Below are 18,402 nucleotides of genomic sequence, written 5' to 3'. Positions count from 1 at the left end.
CCTGCTGATCCTGTATGAGCCTTCTAAGATCAAGTATTTCCACCTGCGTCAGTCAAACACATTAATCTTTTGAGAAGCTTTTGATCTTGGTCTTTGTAATCTTTGACTGACCGCTGCCTTTGAACACCAAACTGTCTGCCACCTTCTGAAAGGTGTGATTTGATCACAAATGCTGCGTATCTTGTATCATAAACTCCAAGGCTGGCAGAGTGTGCAGGAGATGATGGGCTGCAGAACCCACCTGCAATAGAAAGCTTAACATTTCTTCTACTAAACCTGTAATTTTTGTGAAGATGAGAATTCCAAGTGCATAGCAGAGTTGTAAGTCGTAACTGAATTGTAGGATAATGGAGAAAAATCAGTTACTGATACTAAGTGCCTTGTTTTCCTTTTTTTTTTTTAAGATATTTCATAGGATAGTCTCTTTCCTAGTTTGTTAGCATTAAGAAACATGTTTTATCTGAACAGTTTTAAATGCGTCTTGTGGGAGGGATTTTTTTCCCCTTCTCTTCATTTTATTTTATTTTTTTCCCTTTAATATGACCATACAATTGTAACACTTTTTGAATCATCAATCACACTTTTCTCCGTCGGGAAACGTGAATACAAATTAGGCCTCTCCAGTAGCAATTGTGAGGTTGTAGCAACGTGCAGTCACTAGATGGCAACGTTTCCCGAGGAAAAATTCAAACTGGCGTCATTGCCTACGGCAGGAGGTGGAAAAAAAAATTGCTGCAGGCTCAGCCTTGCTTTTGTCTAATTTAGAGCAGCATAAGTCAGAAGATTTTATTACTGACTGTTATCAGGCATGGCTGAGGATTAGAAGTGAATTTTGAGGCGTGTTCCAGTTGATTTTGATGACTGGTGTTCTGTCGTGTCCTAATTTTGTTGTTTCCTCTCAAAGCCTTTTGAGCAGAGTCTGCTGGTTATGTCACAAGTACAGCAGGTATCATTTCAGGCCCAGTGACTGGCCATCAAAAGCTTGTTGTTCAGTTCAAGTAATACCTCACTAAATAAAGGCTCTAAATGCCAGATCCCTGAGCAGTTTATATCATACCATGTTCTCAGGCAGCTGGTGAATCTAGCTGAATGTGCAATGTGTTGAATGTCTGCTGCTGTTATAGGAATGCTTACACATTTATATATACAAATTGAAATGAGTCCTAAGTGATAACGCCATAGAAAAGTACTTTGTAACTGTGTTAGAATATTCTGAAGGAAACTGCCGAAAGAGGAAAAGTAAAAGCTTCATTTCTCCCTGGCTTCAGGATGCAGAGATTTTTTGCCATCACTAGTGAGAGTAAAAAATTTTAATAGCAGTTAGCGTGGTGTCTGGGTCGTACAAATGAGGTATATCAGGATTTTTTTAGTAGGCGCGTACCACAAGACTGGAGGTCATGGCTTTGCTTAATGTTGCCTTGTGAAGCAGCGGTGCGCTGCTGACGGCAGGGCTGTGATGCAGTCTGCAGCAGCATTGCAGTCGCACACTAAAGTGTTTGTTGCTATGGGAACCAGGATAAAAGAGCGCAGAACAACATTGCCATACCGAAATGATTGAAAGCGCTGTTCACGTAACAAATGTAAGCTGCATATAAGCAGAAAAGTCTCTTGCGCTGGTGGAGGCACCCTGCATAAGTTCGGGTTACGTGGTTGTGCACCACTCTAATAAGCTTCAGTGAACTGGGGAGGAGAAGGAGTCTGCTGCAGTGGCAATTCTGTGTGCTTTGCAATCAGCTGACCTTTCCTCTCTCTTCCCCTTTCCTCCCTCCCGCCTCCCGCAATGTTTAATTAGGTCCATGATATAGATTGATGCTAATTAAAGTGTCAAAAGGGCATGAATCGTTGCTTGTTTTATCTCCTTGAATTAAAAACCATTAAAAATCAATTTGAGGGCATGTTGAAGGAGGCTTGTTATTAGACTAAATTAACATAATGGAATTTTAAGAATTCGTCTTCTAAGGATTGGTTAATGTATTTTTTATTTTTTTATTTAAAACGGCAAATTGTACACCTAAACCAAAATCCCCAGTTGTTGTAGTATAAATTTAAATAAATCTGTACATATGTAGTTAAATGACATATGGTAACTATTCAGTCAGCTTTGTTTTTGCTGTTACAACTCAGCTATCTTCTGAAAGAATGACTTCTTCCTTTCCAGATGGATAAATGATTTCTGATTTCAGCTATTGCTTATGAAGTTAACAGCTTGCCAAATGGAAGGATAGATCTGGGACCATCTTCTCAGAACCAAGCGTTATCAGATGCTGTGTGCTAATCTGGTATTAGGTTTCCTAATTCACACTATTTAAGGTAGTATTTTGTTTATTAACCTTACAGTCTAATTCTTATGGGACTGTTTTTCAAATAATTCATAAGCTAAGAGCTTCCTTTAATTAGTGATGCCGAAGTAAATCTTAGCCAAAACAGAAAATTGCTGTGGTTTTTCAAAGAGTGCCATGGATAAAATTAGCTGATGAGAAGAATGATGGAGAGTGAGAAGGGATTAGTATATCTTTTATGTAACATCTTAAACAGCTTTTAATAGCAAATTGATGGTAAAATATGCAAGGCTTCTCCTGTGGCAGTATTTGACAGCTGTTTATTTCGGCAAGAAATAAGAGGGAAACAAGAGGGACAGGACTGTTTTGAGACCAAGTTTCGGTATCCTATGACTAGGGCAAGGTGAGCCAACTCAGAGTCATGCGGAGCACATCTGAGCTCTGAAATGAAATAATACGTTGAATTTAGTATTTGTAGTTGTGTTATGAGTGCAAGAGAGATACTTCAAAATATATATACAGAACAGGAACAGATGTCTTAATCCTTTTAATAAGCTGCCTTCTAGATTATGTAATTATTTTGATTTGGGTGGTTTTAGTTTTTTTTTTTTTTTTTTTTTAACATGCTGCGCATTTCTCTTCTGGAGAAATAAGTCAGAAGGCAAATATACTAATTTTAATTGATACTGTTCCTTGGTGATGAGAGGTCACTGAATCAGCAGCCTTGGTAACGTAACACATCCGTTCATGCTCTGAGATTGAAGATGGTCACAATTTGCTGTTTTCAAATCCATGTCTGCTTTGCTTCTGTGACTTGGATGCTGAGTAGTACATAGACTTTGAAGGCAAAGAAAACTGTTTCTGTTGTGATAAGCTAGTAGATGTTGTTAAAGGACTGGATTTTGTTTTGCTCTTCATGGGGGCTTTTTTGCTTGTCAAATGGGATTTTTATTTTAGACATGAAGAAAATGAGTAGCTACCAAGAGAGGATGTGGGAGTTCACTGTGCAGAGGACTTAGCAATGCATGAATTTAGCAAAACCCAAATCTGCTTCAAAAATAGGAACAAACAGTCAAAAATGGACATACAAATTCAGAGCAGATTATTACTTTTCATCTCTAACTTGTTCTTATAGAGTTTTGATCTTGGGGGAATAAGAAAGAAATAAGCATTCAAACAGGTGGAAGCTGAGGTATTTTCATTCAAAATCTAATTTATGATTTGACAAATCAGTATTTATTCCTTTGTGTTGTGAGGTTCAGTTCTCTGAACTTTTCAGCTGCTGAAGTGTCTACATCCTGAAGTTTATTTAGTGCATAATCCTGGGTGCCAAGAAAGTAGAAATAGCTATTATCCTACACTATTCTACACATGAATCAAGAGCTTCATGACCTGCTGAGACAGCAGTCTCCTTAACCTTGCTAAGTGTTTGAGAAAGAAGTGTGAAATCCTATTTGTGTCATTTTGCTGAGAAATTTGAAGGTCAAAACCAACACAAATTGTAGGCCAGTTGGGAAATAAAAAGTGTTTCTAACAGCACAGTTTTAGGAGCTGCAGTAGGATTTCTTTAGGAGAGAAGTTGCTGCTTTGATTTCACTTGCAACCTCGTGGAACTATTTGATGCTGATGCTTGACTGTTTCTGAGATCTGAATCTGTTCAGCGCCATTAGCAGGGGGTTATTCTAAACAGGTTGTGGCACTGGTCACCTTGCTGGTCATACCCGACTGCCGAGCTTTCGAGCTGAAGGGGGTTTGCGATAGGTACTGGGTAGGTACCATGATTACATGAAAATCATGGGTGTTTGCACATAGGAAAGGGCTTTTTTTCATATATCTTTCTTTGTAAGATAGGAATATTTGTGTGAGTGGCCTTGTTTTTGTATCTGTCTTCTTTTTAAATAATTTTTAAAGCTTCTACATATCTATGCTGTGAGGGCAGTTTTGATACACAGAGGTCAGTGTTTGGCAAATTGTACTGTAATTAACTTTCAGGGACTGTCAGCTTTTGGATTTAGCTAAGCAGTGTTTGACACAGCCCAAAATTTCAGCTAAGGACCAGTGTCACTGTAGTGATTCGTGGTTTTATCACAGTCTTAGCAAAGTTAAGTTTACCTTTGTGATACACTTGGGAACACAGATGGAAAAAATAATTTGGGAATTATGAGGAAGATTGTGAGCTGATAAATTAACCACAGTATAGTGTAGCCTCAGCGTGAGGCCAAGCTTCTTCAGTTACTGCATGGGAGAACAGGGAGCAAAACTCACCAGCGGGGGGCATTCCTCAGGCTGCCCTCACTCTCCTAAGTTGTGTAAAACAAACAATCTTTCTGCAGATTTAAGAAATCCTTGCTTTATGGAGATGGAAGAGCAAAAAATGTTGCTTTAATATCCTGCCAGAGGTATATACTATCTGTTACTTTTTTTAAAGTTTAACAAGAGTAATATACCAAGAAAAAAATCTAGAAGAATTCAAAACAAATGGAAAAAACCCTATAGAAACGCTAACTGGAATCAGTATAGCGTAATTTTCAAGTGTTAGTAAAAACATTGTTGAGAATACTCTGTCTTCCCAGCCCAGTGAAATATTTAAATGGAAGATGCTGAGGGGTTTTGGATATTTTAATTTTTTTTCATGGTAATGTAGGTAAGTCAGAAGTGGCAGACTGTAGGTAAAGGTAGTGAGACTAAATAAAAGAAAGGGGCTCAGGTCTTGCAGAGCTGTGTGAGCGGCTGTTCTCTGCTGCAGGTACCTCCTCTAGCTCGTTCCCAGTTGGAGGCTGCATCTGCTGTTCGGTATCTGGGCAGCCTCTGCGTGGTGGTGAGAACCAGTTGTTTCAGGGAACTCTTTCTTTGAGTGATGGGCTCAAAACGTGTTTCTGATAGAGGCTCTTTTTATTTTATTTGATGACTGTATTGTACCTCTAAAGAGGCGTACATCACTGTTACAAATGTGGTTCACAGTAGATGAAGTGTTTTGTGTTTTATGTTCCACTAAAAACTGGCAGCAGGGTCAGGCAGTTTTACCAGAAGAGGTAAATTATATGCTTTCATACAGCAGAGAGAGAGAGATCACACCACACACATTTTTGTGGTTAATGTCCACTTTGGGGATAAAATTAATTTTTCATGCATGTTTTGAGGAGGCAGAGCAGAAACTCTTAGCATTTTAATGTCATTGGGGGATTGTTTCAGCCTCTAGCTATGTTAAATGGGACTAATAATTTCAGCTAATCAGTGTCTAACAACTTCTGAAAAATGGAAACTAGTTTGGGAGTGATGTAAAGAGAACTTTTCCACATTAGCGGAATGTTAGGCAAATGCTAATGATCTTTGTACAGTTTCCACTTGTGTTTGGAGAGAGGGTCTCTTAAGGTCACCATAAAAAGTTAATAGCAGTGAGTCCCACTCTAAACCAAATTGCAAAAACCTGTATACATTTCTGAATTTCAAAGCAGGGATATGGATGTCATGTGAAACATTAGTCACTGAGTTAGGGGTTTTTTTTTTATATTACTTTTTTCTTTTAAGAAACATTACAGAAGATAACTTTGCAGCTGAAAGTAAATCTAGAAATCACTAGTGAAACTGTGGAACTTTGGGCTGATCTTCAGTGAGTCTTTTAACAGTAGTTTTTACCTACCTGAGACAACATTGGCATCAAGAAGCCTTCAGATCTCCTGATGGCATCGTCATGGGTAAAATTTTTAAAAGCCTGTGGCTTTCACTTTTATCAATAGGTTTTTGAGGGATGCTTACACATTTTTCATAGACTGCCTGCTGCTGGGCCAAGTCCTGCCTTACTGTGTCATGTGTCCATTCCTTTAATTTTTCATCCAAATGTTTCTTTCATCTTTGTTACTGTTGGGGTTGATCTGTGATTAAAAAGAATTCTTTTTTAAAAAAAAAAAAATTTGGTAGAGGACCAAGAGCTTGAACAAGAAAAGGTAGAAAACACCATACTTTTTTTTGTAGTTTGCTGCTCCTCATTTAGACTACTCTGGGACTCCAAATCCCATTCAGACTTTGGGAAAGGGCCTTTCTAGTTACACTGGAAAAACAAACCCAGAAAAGCTTGTTATGGTTAGCTCAGTAACTCAGTTCTAGAATTAGCCCTACTGCTGTTAGCTGTTCATTCACGGCTTCTGTGCTTCTCTGACACTGTCTTGAGGTTATTCTTCCTGTGAGTGTCAGTTAAGGTTTGTCTTTTTAGACACGAAGGGGGTACATTGCTGACCTCAAGACCCACTGCTTTTCCTCCTCTGCTACATAATGATTGTGTAAGAAGTTAATTATTTGTTTATGCCACAAGAGAAAACAATTGGTTCCTAATCAAACCATCACGACATTTAGCATATCCAGGAAACCTGCTAGGCCTCAGATTTTGATGCTAACCTTTGAGCTCCAGGAGACTTTCATACGATGAAAATTTGTCTTTAAGATTCCTCAGAGCCCATTGGTGCTCAAAATGAGTTTTTAGTAAGCATTGATGTGTTTTTGTGGTTGTGTGTGTTGTTTTTTAATCGGAGAATGATAGGTGGAGAAGATAAAGAGAATGAAAAGGCTTTTCTGTAGGATATATCAACCTGACATTTCTTTATTCTCAAAGTCTAAAAGTAATGTGCTGATACCTGGATGGACACGCATAATACAAGGTGCTTTTTGATGCCATTACTCCTCCAGGCTTCTGAAACTTTATAAATTCTTTCAGTACCAAAATCTGGACGTCATATTTCATTTTCTGTGCGTAGAATAAAGCGATAGTATTGTTATCCACTGAAATCTGCCAGTGTTGGACTGTCCTGAGGATTTTTTGGACATTTTTTTCATTCTTAATGAATCTGTTGTATGTTGCACGTATTTTTACTGAGTTGTTAAAGAGTAAAATAAACATGGTGTTTTTCACTTCTGTAGTTTACCTGGATGTTGAAGAAAGGCAGAAGAAATGGTGTTAGATCTTTGTCTGCAGGCATTGCAATAGCCAGTGCTGTGATATGAGTGTGCTCCAGTTTGTGCAGTGTGCTGAAATTAACTTGTTTTGTGGATGAAGTAAAACACAGCCATTCTTACTGACTTCCTTTTAGGTGGCATGTAGTGATAAAAGAATACTTTTCTTATTTTTGGAACAGGGTTCCAGATTTTGTGAGGGAGAAGCGTTTTGGGAACTGGCTCAAGGAGGCACGAGATTGGGCTATATCTAGAAACCGCTACTGGGGAACACCCATCCCTTTGTGGGTCAGTGACGATCTTGAGGAGGTGAGTAAGAAAACAGAAGTTTCCAGCTGACAGAAAAGTCTTTCTGCAAATGTCATTCGCTTATTTTGATAGACTGTTACGTCTTTGACTGCTGCAGTCTTAAGTTCTACTAACGTATTTTAGCAGTATCTGAATATCTGTGATAGGTATATGTATGCATACATTTGTGTGCCCATACACTTTTTCTTTGCTTTAAAATTGCAAGCAATTTCTCCTGTTCTGTTTTTTTTTTTTTTTAATATTAGAATTAATCTTATCTTTTCTGGAAGAATTTGCAGTGATAGTAAATCTGATGAAAATAACAAATGCAATGAGAAAATGGCAAGGAATAGTTGTTTTTTCACTCAGTCTGTTTTTGAAATTCTGATGCTCAGTTACTTTGAGCCAAATGAATTGCTGAAGGCATAAAAGTGAGTTCACCATAGCAGAACAGTAAAAAGATATATTTGTATTGGTACAAACGTGAATGTAACAGAACTGCAAAAATGTGAATCTAGTGGAATGATGGAAGTATATAATGTGAGTGCTAGAAGAGAGGGTTTTTTTGAAGTTGAAAGGTACCCTGTGGTTGGTAGCATAGAGCTAAGTACACAAGTGAATACACAGGTTTGCAAGTGTCAAAACACCAAGTTTTAAAATTGTTTCTGAAGATGGTTGTGTTTATTTTTTTTTTGTGGGTTAATTCCATTAGACATGTATGATGTCTTCGTCATGCTGGAAGTAGGAAATGCTAATCAATGGCAGAATATCCATGGAAGGTAAATACTGAAGGCAGTATCCCACGTCCTTTTTTTTGTCTCCCTGGATTTGAAAAAGTTTTACTTTTTGTTTTAAATGTGGAAGACTTCAAATAGGAAAACACATGCCAGAAAATTATTTTATTGTCTTGAACTGTACTATTGTTTAGAAGTACACTATAAAGAATTATTTTGATTTCTGGAAATTTTGTGGATAGGCAGGGAGATACTCCTTGCAATTACAATGTGAGTATCTAAGAAAGCCATGGCATTTGAATTCTATTTATACTATGAGTGTGTTTTGTAACTTACTGGCAAGCCGAGTGCTTCTGTCTCTCGTATAACAGTTAATTTTTAACATTTATTCAATTTTTTGGGGTATAAACAATCAGTCTTCAAACTAAACTTTTAGTCTGTTGTTTAGTACAACAGTTTTTTGGTGTTTTTGGTTTTTTTTTTTTTTTTTTTTTAGATAAATGCTTTTGGCTTTGTGCTCAAGTATTTCATTACTTCATTCTACAGCTGAAAAAGATTGTGTATATTACTCCCATTCCTTGCCTCTAACAATATTTCATTTTCTGTCCAGTATCTCAATATCTGTATTCCTGGGTGTAAGATTTTTTTCTTGCTTAGGTTTGATTTGTTTGGTTTTAATAACAATACGATGTCTAGCTTGTAAGATTGACCTTTCCTTTGAAATTAGCTGCAAATGTTCCTTGGGGCTTGATGTTCTGAATAATGATAGAAATACCAACATATCTATTATTTTTATCCATAAATGTTACACATTTCTGTTTACTATAGAGCCTGAATGTCATGCTTCACAAGTTGAGTATGACGTCTGGACCGTGCTAAATTTCAAAATCTTTTTTTAATTATTTTTAATATTCACTGTCTTTTTATGCATGTGGGATATAGCTTCAAAACTAAATACCATTGGAATTTAAGACTTAAATGACATCTGCTCTTACACAGAAATAATATTCACTCAAAATTTCCTGACTTCAGTTTTACTGCAGCCTAGTGCTGTGCGAGTTTGCAGAGCCTCCTCTTCATTTCTTGCGCTCAGAAGAACACGTTGTTGCATGCAATTATGCTGTGCATATTAAATTCTGGAGAAGTAATAACAGTTCCTTATTCAATATAGAGTAAGATGAATTAATTGGTATTAAAGTGAATTTTATTACATATCAATATCTAGTTTCCCACAGTTTTATTTTAGCTCTTATTGTAGTATAATTATCAGGTAGAGACACACAATGGAAGTTAAATTTTGAAGCTTGTCTTGATTACCACATTTTTGCAGACAGTTTGTCATTTTAAGCTCTCAAATCTCAATGATTTCCTGAGTGGAGGAACACTTGTCATTCGGATTAGATAATTTATTTTTTTTTTACTATAGCACCCAAGTTGACAAATCAGACATAGGCTAATTTTATAGGACTTGCATACAAATTATAGCATTAAGTATTTGGTGATGTTACGGGAATTCTCTGGTGGTTACCTTGCTTGTCACTCAGGTAAACTGTTGACTTTCCACTAGTTTTGGTGCGCATGGTCTTGCATAACAGATTGAAATGAGAGGATTCTGACTGTGCTCTCCTGAAGGGTGAGGGAACTCGTTTAGGTCTGTTGGAAGCTGTAGTAAGAATGCCACTTTTAACTGACCTTAGCAGTCATTTCTTCTACTAATTACTATTCAGAAGATGTTTCTAAAGATCCCAGAATGTCTTTCTATGAACACTCCTTATTCTTTGGTTATAGGTACTTAACAGAGCTGAAATAACAAACCAATGAAAGCAAACGTTTTTATTTAATAGGGACTGCAGAACTATGTCACAGGAACATTGAGGTCCACAAATGCTGCCAGATGGCTTTTTTCTTCCTATTTACATGGATAATCCTGGATATAATGCTAATGTTCATTTCGTTAGAAGTATTTAACCTTGACCTCTGATTCCCCATTATGTCTTGGTGATGCTGAAAGAGAGTCGAACAGCCCCTAGTCCCAGCCTATTTATTTCAATCTTGGTTTCTGCTGTTAAATGGAGATATATCTGGTTTTGTACTTGGTGTGCCTGAGAAATAAAATGAGGGAGGAACCAGTGACTGGGAGGGAAAGGGGAGAAGCTACTGAAGTAGGCATTGCCGTTGAAGAAGAGTATCCAAAGCATTAGCTTTAATTTGAGAGCATAGACCAGTTTGTTCCTTGCAGAAAGAACTGGGTGTGGCCTAATGAGGGATCAGATTTGATTAGCATCTACTTGCTCTATTGTTCTCTTGCCGTCAGGTATCTAATGAGGTACCCTTGGGACAGAGTAGCTCCATCCTGACTTGGACAGAGGCAGTCTTATTCAGTACAGTGATACCTGCATTCCTCTAGTGGTTGTTGGATTTTTCATGTGGACCTGGGGTTATTTCTTATAGGAATATATTCTACTGGGTGCAGTTCTGAAGACGCACCCAGTATTCAAAATTTTACTTCAGTATTGAAATGCTTGGCTCAAAAAGCAACAGCTAATAGGCAGCTTTTAACCCAGAGCATGGTGTGAGAGTATGTTCAAATATTAAAGTTAGTGAAGATGAAGTAATCAGTGTGTCCAAGGGTATTTTTTACCCATGCTGCTGTTAAAACCAGTTCTTCCACCAGCCTTGCTGAACTGAGCACCTACTGCCTGCTCCCCTGAACTGGCATGATTGCTTATGGGGCTACACAGTGAATGAAGAAGAGATCTAGTTAAAAATAATCTGTTGATAAAGGCGTAGTTTTAAATGGGATCAATTCCCTGGTGTGGTTTGCTATGCAAACTGCAGACTGTTGTACTTGGCTATCATAATCATTGCTTCACTTTCTATAGAAAAATAAGACAAATAAGTAATGAAAAAAATGACATTTCAAAAGCATTTTGCCGAAAGACGACCGTGATTAGTAATGCAGATCAGCAGTTGAATCAGACTAGGAAAATCTTGGCTTAAAAAAACCAAAGCTATCTTTTCTGTAGTTCATGACAGTTTTTTGGAATTAAATACACCGAATCCTTTTTGTTAGTCACAATTTCTGTGTGCATATATATATATATATATGCATATATTTCGGACTAGCGATAGGAATTGAACAGTACCCTCAATTATCGTATCCTAAGAGCAACTTAGAAAGTTATATTATGTGAAAAATGTCCAGCCTACTTACATCTTCTTTGTGTTAGTATATTTAACTTCTTCCCTGTCAGATCTGTCAAAGAAGTTTTTTTTCCATGGCAATTCTAAATTGGACTGATAGCGTGTGGGCTAGATCTCCAAAATCCAGAATTGTACTGCCAGTTCTGGATTATGAATCACAGGGCTCTGGGAGGGTTAAACTTGATTAAAACATCAAGCAAAGAAAGCTTCGCTTTTCCTCTTCTCTCCTATATATCGCTTTTTTAGAGTAATTTGTTTCCTCAAGTTTTCATGATGTTGATGCAAGTCTGTTGCTGAAACTTTTTTGCTCTTTTCTTAGATAGTATGTTGATGCAGTTGAAACAAGCCTTGCTGAAACTTTTTTGCTCTTTTCTTAGATACTATGTTGATGCAGTTGAAACAAGAAAAGTCTGTACCTTTCTTAACAGCCCCTTAGTTGGCTGTGGTGCTTTCTTTCCCCCGGTTTAAAAAAGATGCCATTAATATGACCTGTTCACTGTGGTGGGGATGGAACACTTACACTCAGTTACGAGCAATTTAGCTACTTAGCTCAGCTTCTGAAGAGGAACCCAGGATCTGAAACTCCTATCTGTATAAAAGTCAGGATCAATGAATTTTCATAAGTGATTGTGTTGTGGGTTGTTTGGAAGACAAATAAACAGCCAAGCCTCACCTTTTTTGGTATCTGACAATATGCTTGTTCTTCAAAGTCTCAAATTATTTTGACACAAATTGTATTAAATCAGGGCAGTGATCTTGAATGTCATTTGCTCCTTTGTTAGACTGAAGAAGGAGACTTTGTACAACATTTTTGTTGGCTCTTCAGCTATATCAGGTGCTTTAGAAGGTGCCGACTTACCTACAGGTCTCCTGTGTAACATCTAAAATAATTTGCTACTGTGTGCAAATAACTGGCCAAATTTCTATCTCTTACAGGTAGTTTGTGTTGGTTCAGTGGCAGAATTGGAGGAGCTCTCTGGAATGAAAGTCCCTGATCTCCACCGAGAAAGGTCAGTCACAGAGACTGTTAACTAACTATTACAACTAGGTGAGCAGACCTAAAAAAGTACTGGTTGTATTTGCCCAAACTCTGGGAAGCAGATTTAGGGAAAACAAAAAAAATGTAATAAGAGGAGGACTTGTGATTAGCATGGATAAATTTTCCTTTCTTCTGTCTTGAAAGCTTCTAATACAAAAAATAATCTCTAAAATAGCTTTAAATTCTAAAAATTAAGGGAAATGCTGACCTTTTTGAAGAATCATTAAAATTAAAACCAATACTCCTGTCGTACCTAATCTGCAAGCATAATGTGAGCTTCCTGTGCTAATTCTTGGCTTTGTTTAGAATTTGTTGATCTTTTTGTCTTCCCCGTAGTATTGATCACCTGACTATCCCTTCACACTGTGGCAAGGGCTTACTGCGCCGGGTCCCCGAAGTTTTTGACTGCTGGTTTGAGAGTGGAAGCATGCCTTATGCACAGGTCCATTATCCATTTGAGAACAAAAAAGAACTTGAAGATGCTTTCCCTGCTGACTTCATCGCCGAAGGCATTGACCAAACCCGAGGATGGTAATTTTCTGCCACTTTTTTTGTGTGATGTTATTGTCCTGCGTCCAACACTTACACCTGGATGACCCTTTAATGCAAGGTTCTCTAAAGCTTCATCACAAGTGTATTGCAGGAAGAGGATATGGTAGCAAGCAATCTTCCCAGCTCTTGTGGAAAACAGCCTTAGGTACTAGGCAGATCTTTGGCCTTGTAAAAACCTTAACAGATGAATTATCGTAGAACTTGAGTTATCTTCTGGAAACAGAATAGCAGTTGAGTCCGTTGAAATGGAAGCAAATGTTTTGAGACTTTCAAGCCAATATGTAGACTATTAATTTTTGTGCCCCAGATTAAATTGAAATTTTGGGTTTGTATGAGTGGGGAAAAACAAATTAAGTGAAACCTTATGTTGCTAATATCTTACAGTTTACAGAAATCAAATTTTCTAGCAGTGCGCTTCATCTACTTGGTTGATTTCCTCTCTAGATAAATATTTCTTAATCATTAACAAAACTCTTAGTCTAATCTCAATTTTTTGAGTAATGTTCTCACGTAGTCATACATATGTTCTCATACATGCATACATACAGTTCTAGTTTTGACATTTTAGAGTGGTTATTCTATTTTTGAAGTTTTAGGTTGACTTTGAAAAGTGACAGATTTTTAAGATTAATTTCTTTGTCTTATAGATTAGTACATTTGACTATGTACAAATAGAACTCTTCCGTCCAGTAACTTGAACTATCAGAGTTAAATAAACTAAATTCTTCTGGAGCATAGTTGGCCCCTCTCTTTGCCTGCTCCTCCCTCAACAATCCAACTGACCAACCCAAACAAAGCAGTAAGAGGTGGGCTTTTGTGTGTTTGTGAAGTTGAGAGCAAGGTTTATACATACTCTCAAAGCCAGGAGGCTTGAGCAAGGAAACATTTGAAGCATGATGCTAAGTGAAAATGAGTTTCATGAACATAGTGAAACGCATCTTCGCTTTTGCATCACAAGTGGTGCAAAATTAACCAGATCCTCGAAATGGAAGCTAAATTTGCAAGTTTGACAGTTCAACAGTTAGGGAGGGACCATTTAAGTCTCACTTGGTGAAGCATGGACTCCTCGTGGCATATTAAATACTTTGCAGAGTATAACTGCACCGTGCCTAGTTAGCGCCTGATGTCCTGGGTCCTCAAAGCAGTATTTCATGTAGGTCTGAGGTAGGGCAACCTGATCAACTTAATTAAAACTGGTCTCTTACATGTATAGTGATTTTTTTTTTTTAATGATTTTTTTTTTCCTTTTATTAGTTATGATTCTTTTCAGTGTTAGTATACAACTAAGTATTGTTGAGAAGGACTAAATACAGCAGTAGAGGGACCCACTGATCTCGTTTGCAGGTCGCTATTTTGTGCTTGCTGCTCTTTAGGCAGTGTCAGATGCAGTGTACATAGTGAACCCCACATTTGCTAGTGTTTCTGTGTATTGGGCTTTCTGAAACATTGGTCATTATGTCCACAAAAGCAGAATTAAAACCTCGGTTTTCCCTCCTTTTTTTTTTTTTTATTCTATCTGGAAAAAAAAGAAAATGGACTTTTAATTTTTTTTTTAAAGAGAGAAAAATAAAACAACATGTGATAAGGCGTATAAAATGCCCGCAAAAGGCATGGTCAGAAACTGATTTTCTCCCTGCTACATTTTATAAAGATAAAAGGGCATTTATTGTAATTGAGATGCCTATAAATGAAAACAAAATTGACAACATGTAGTCATCCTTACTCTATGCAAGGGAACTACTGTATTGTAAAAGCTCAACAGAATTAAAAATGGTTTGGGATTTTTATGTGGATACAAAAATGTATTACTTGTATTTAAATTCCAACAAAAATACAGGGGGAATGATGAATTTTTTAGGTTTCAGGGTTTAGCTATTTGAGGTTGGGATGTCACAGTGGATTAGTATGTGTCTCACATACTTACTGCAGTGTTTCTTTTAATGCTGTCCTTTGAAGCATGTGTGGGAGACGTGACAGATCAAAAGATAAGACTGATCTCATAGCGTCCAGTGAAGCTCTCTAGTGCCGTTAAAGAATGCATTTGTAATTTTTACACAAGTTGGCCTTTTTATAATATGATATTAATCTAAACTTGAGTGCAGTACAACATCCAGATCCACTAACTATCATGTTTCTGGTTTATAACGTTCTTCTTTAAATAGTAAATGTAGCCTGTGGATAAGCAGCTTCTTTCCCTTACCTTAGTAGGCTGAACTGAATCATCTCACTAATTCAACTGCATATGAGCCCTGGAAAGTGAACAAATCCAGGCTGACACTAATGCCCGTGGTGACTCGGCGGTTGTGGACGTACGCCCGCTGCGCCTGGGTGTGAGCCCAAATGCCCGTGCTGTGGGCTGTAAGCAACGTGCAAATGGAGCCTTACGCGTTACAAGCCAGAGTAGATCGCTTCCTGTTTTTTAGCTTCGGCATAAGAGTTACTGTAAGTCTTCACCATGCCGAAGTCTGCCTCAGCTGTTTGTGGGTGGAATATCAAAACAGTTGCCTCAACACGTGACGGTTATACCTTTCCCACAGTGCTCAAGTCTGTGAATAAGCTGGTGCTTTGCTAACAGCTAGTGTTCTGCGGTTTGTGGACGAGTGCTTTTGTTTCATGGTGAGATGTCAGAAGTGGATGTCTGGTGGCTTCTGTTTGACCCACTAGGGCAGGGCACAAAGTCAAGGGAGACAAGGGGAAAAGTAACGTGACCACTGTGATGAGCCAGGAGAGTAGTCTTTCATATCCATGCACCAAGTCATCATTGAAGAGAGATGTATTACATTTGTTAAAGCCAGGGGGGAAAAAAAATCTTCAGGAGTTGGGTTGCAAGACTGTCGTTCTGGACAAATTGATAGGAAAGGCTCTGTCTCTGATTGTGCCTAAGGAGATGCAACAGTTTATAATTGCGGTCAGATTGTGGTGGCCTGCAGGGAGTTCACAAGTGAAGGCTTTTGGCATGAACCACGGGATTATGAACGTACCCACAATTGTTTGAGAAAGGAGAAAACAGGGAGAGTGGTGTTAAGGTTTTTCTTACTGTTATTTTGACTTGACAGCTGTGTATCTGCAAGGACATAACTAGAGGCAGACTGAGATTTGGTGAATGGCAGATGAAGCAGCAGAAATCAGTGCAAGTTTTCAAACAAATGTGTCTGTGGACATTCAAGAATAACAGACACTCCTTTAGATTTTTGGAGTGAATGAGGTGCACTTTTTTAAGGATAATCTGAAAAGAGTTATGTCAGAAGTCTGCGTAAACCAGTGGATCACAGGATCTCAAAGACAGTCTTGTAACTGTCGTCGACTGAGGTACCTCATTGCTGAGGCTCATCAGATTTGACAATGCAGATAACGTAAAATTTGTGACAAATTCTTGGATGCGTTTTTTTTCAGTGCTGTCTGTACCATTTTTTTTTTTAATGCAAACAGCATTGAACTCTTCTCGTTGGTTCTGCTTTGTTAGTTTTAATTGCAAATGCATCTCCTCTAATAGGAGGATTTGCAGCTGTTTTGCAGAAAGTGATGGGAGTTTGTCAGTGAGGTCCCTTCATACTAAATACTAAAGAAGTGCTGTGATGAACCGTCAGCCTTGTAGGCTTGAGGTGCCAGTCATCTGAGTAAATACTTCAATGTTTATGTTTAGGGGTTTTCTGAAGAGGGTTAAAAATTAGGATGAGGATATTGCTTGTGTGCAGGTGGAGGAGTGTCAGTTAAAATTCATGAAATTACAATGAAGTTTAATAAAGAGAATTTGTATCCTGCAGTGTGAATTGTTAAAGCCTGTCAGAGAGAGAACCACCAGAATTGTCACGTAAGCCACTTACTAAATGCAGTAATGCACACAGCAGCCTGTACAGAGCTTTGGACCTGCGAGTGTCAGAATACTGCTTTTGCAATTATAGGCAGTTTTCTGATAAAAACCACTTTGTAATATACAGGTGTACTTCCTTCGCACACCTCCCCCCCTTCAAATGCATAGTTCTGAAGCATAACCTCCTGTGCCTTGTTGTAAGTCAATTAGCTGCTTTATAATCAGCTGCTCTTTTAAGGTTGCCAAGCAGTTGTCAGTGTGAAACTCATCTTTAGCCAGGCAAGCTGTGGCCCACCCTCCAGTTATTTTCTTAAAAGTAATTACCAGCAGTGCAGTTACAGATGTTAAAAGACACCTGCTTTGGTGAAGGTTCTGCCTTTTGAGTATAAAATTACCACAGCATCTTGCACCTCCACTTAATTTCCTAGATATAATCATATATCAACATACTGAGCAATAGATGTCTGTGCTTGCTCCAACACTGGTTTCTGAAGTGTTCCAGGTAGTGTATAGAACTCCTGTAAACCCATCAGATGAGGGAGGGGGAGATCCCTGCTGTCCTTTCCTGTGGGAGACACCTACCTTCTCATCTTTTCTAGTGAGGGCCAATTTAACCAGCTAAGTGCGTTTGGTTGGAAGGAGCTTCTTCTCAGTTTTGCTAGCTTGCCTTTATGCTCACACACACTGTGCCAGTCCTGCCTGCCATCTTTTTTTTTTTGTCTGGCTGATCCTGTGTTCAGAAGTTTACAGTGAGCAAACAGAGAGCTTGTTCAGGGGCAGAATTCCCTTTTCTGTATTAAAGGGGAAAATGCTATAGTTTTGTTCCTCATGAGCTTCCTAATACATACTATTACAATTCTTCAGCTCCCTTGGAGTAGTAGATCACAGCTGAGCAAACAGCAGGGTGTGCTATGAAGAGCATATGTAGAAAGTCACGATTGCATTGTCTCGTTTCAGGTTCTACACTTTGCTGGTGCTGTCCACTGCTCTTTTTGGAAGGCCTCCTTTCAAGAATGTAATCGTGAATGGCCTCGTTCTTGCCAGGTTGGTATGTCAGTCAAATCCTTGCTGAACAGATTTTTAGTCAAAGACTATTTCAGATAAATCCCTGAGAATTGTAAATTAAATCTGAAATGGGCTTTGGAGCTGTTAAGACTTGTGAGGAACATATTGGTGTTAGAGGAGATAAGAGGCACCTGAAAGTGTGAGGTTTAAACATCCCAGCTACTTGTTGCACTGGATTCTTTCTAGCAGGATTAGTCCTTCCTAAAGAGAGAGAAAAGGAGTAACAAGTCAGAATAGGAAAGAATAGGAAAGAGTAAAGGGGATTATGAGTGTGGGTTTAGATGTCATTTTAAATAAGTTAATTATATTTTTTTACCTTCATTTGCAAATAAATCTTTGCCAGTGGGCTGGGGGGATTGATTCAAATCGAGTGCATCTTCCCTCGGCTTTGGTATGGAACACAGATTTTCTGCTTAGATTTGTAACTTGAGGGCCTCTCAGGTTGTTTGGTTTTGTTTGGTTTTTTTTTTCAGTTGCTCTTGTGGG

At 38.2% G+C, this 18,402-nt stretch overlaps 1 protein-coding gene across 1 annotated transcript in view; it reads left to right on the top strand.

Moving 5' to 3' along the window:
- Window positions 1-18,402, top strand: part of IARS (isoleucyl-tRNA synthetase) — a 102,327-nt gene that overhangs the window by 43,341 nt on the left and 40,584 nt on the right. Inside the window, 4 exon segments of the mRNA XM_009868688.1 lie at window positions 7,406-7,532; window positions 12,386-12,459; window positions 12,825-13,019; window positions 17,809-17,895. Of these exon segments, the coding sequence (XP_009866990.1) occupies window positions 7,406-7,532; window positions 12,386-12,459; window positions 12,825-13,019; window positions 17,809-17,895 (483 nt within the window).

Source organism: Apaloderma vittatum, unplaced genomic scaffold (assembly GCF_000703405.1).
Source record: "Apaloderma vittatum isolate BGI_N311 unplaced genomic scaffold, ASM70340v1 scaffold6684, whole genome shotgun sequence".
NCBI lineage: Eukaryota > Metazoa > Chordata > Aves > Trogoniformes > Trogonidae > Apaloderma > Apaloderma vittatum.
Note: the sequence above shows the minus strand (reverse complement) of the source record. Positions and strands in the feature narration are given on the sequence as shown.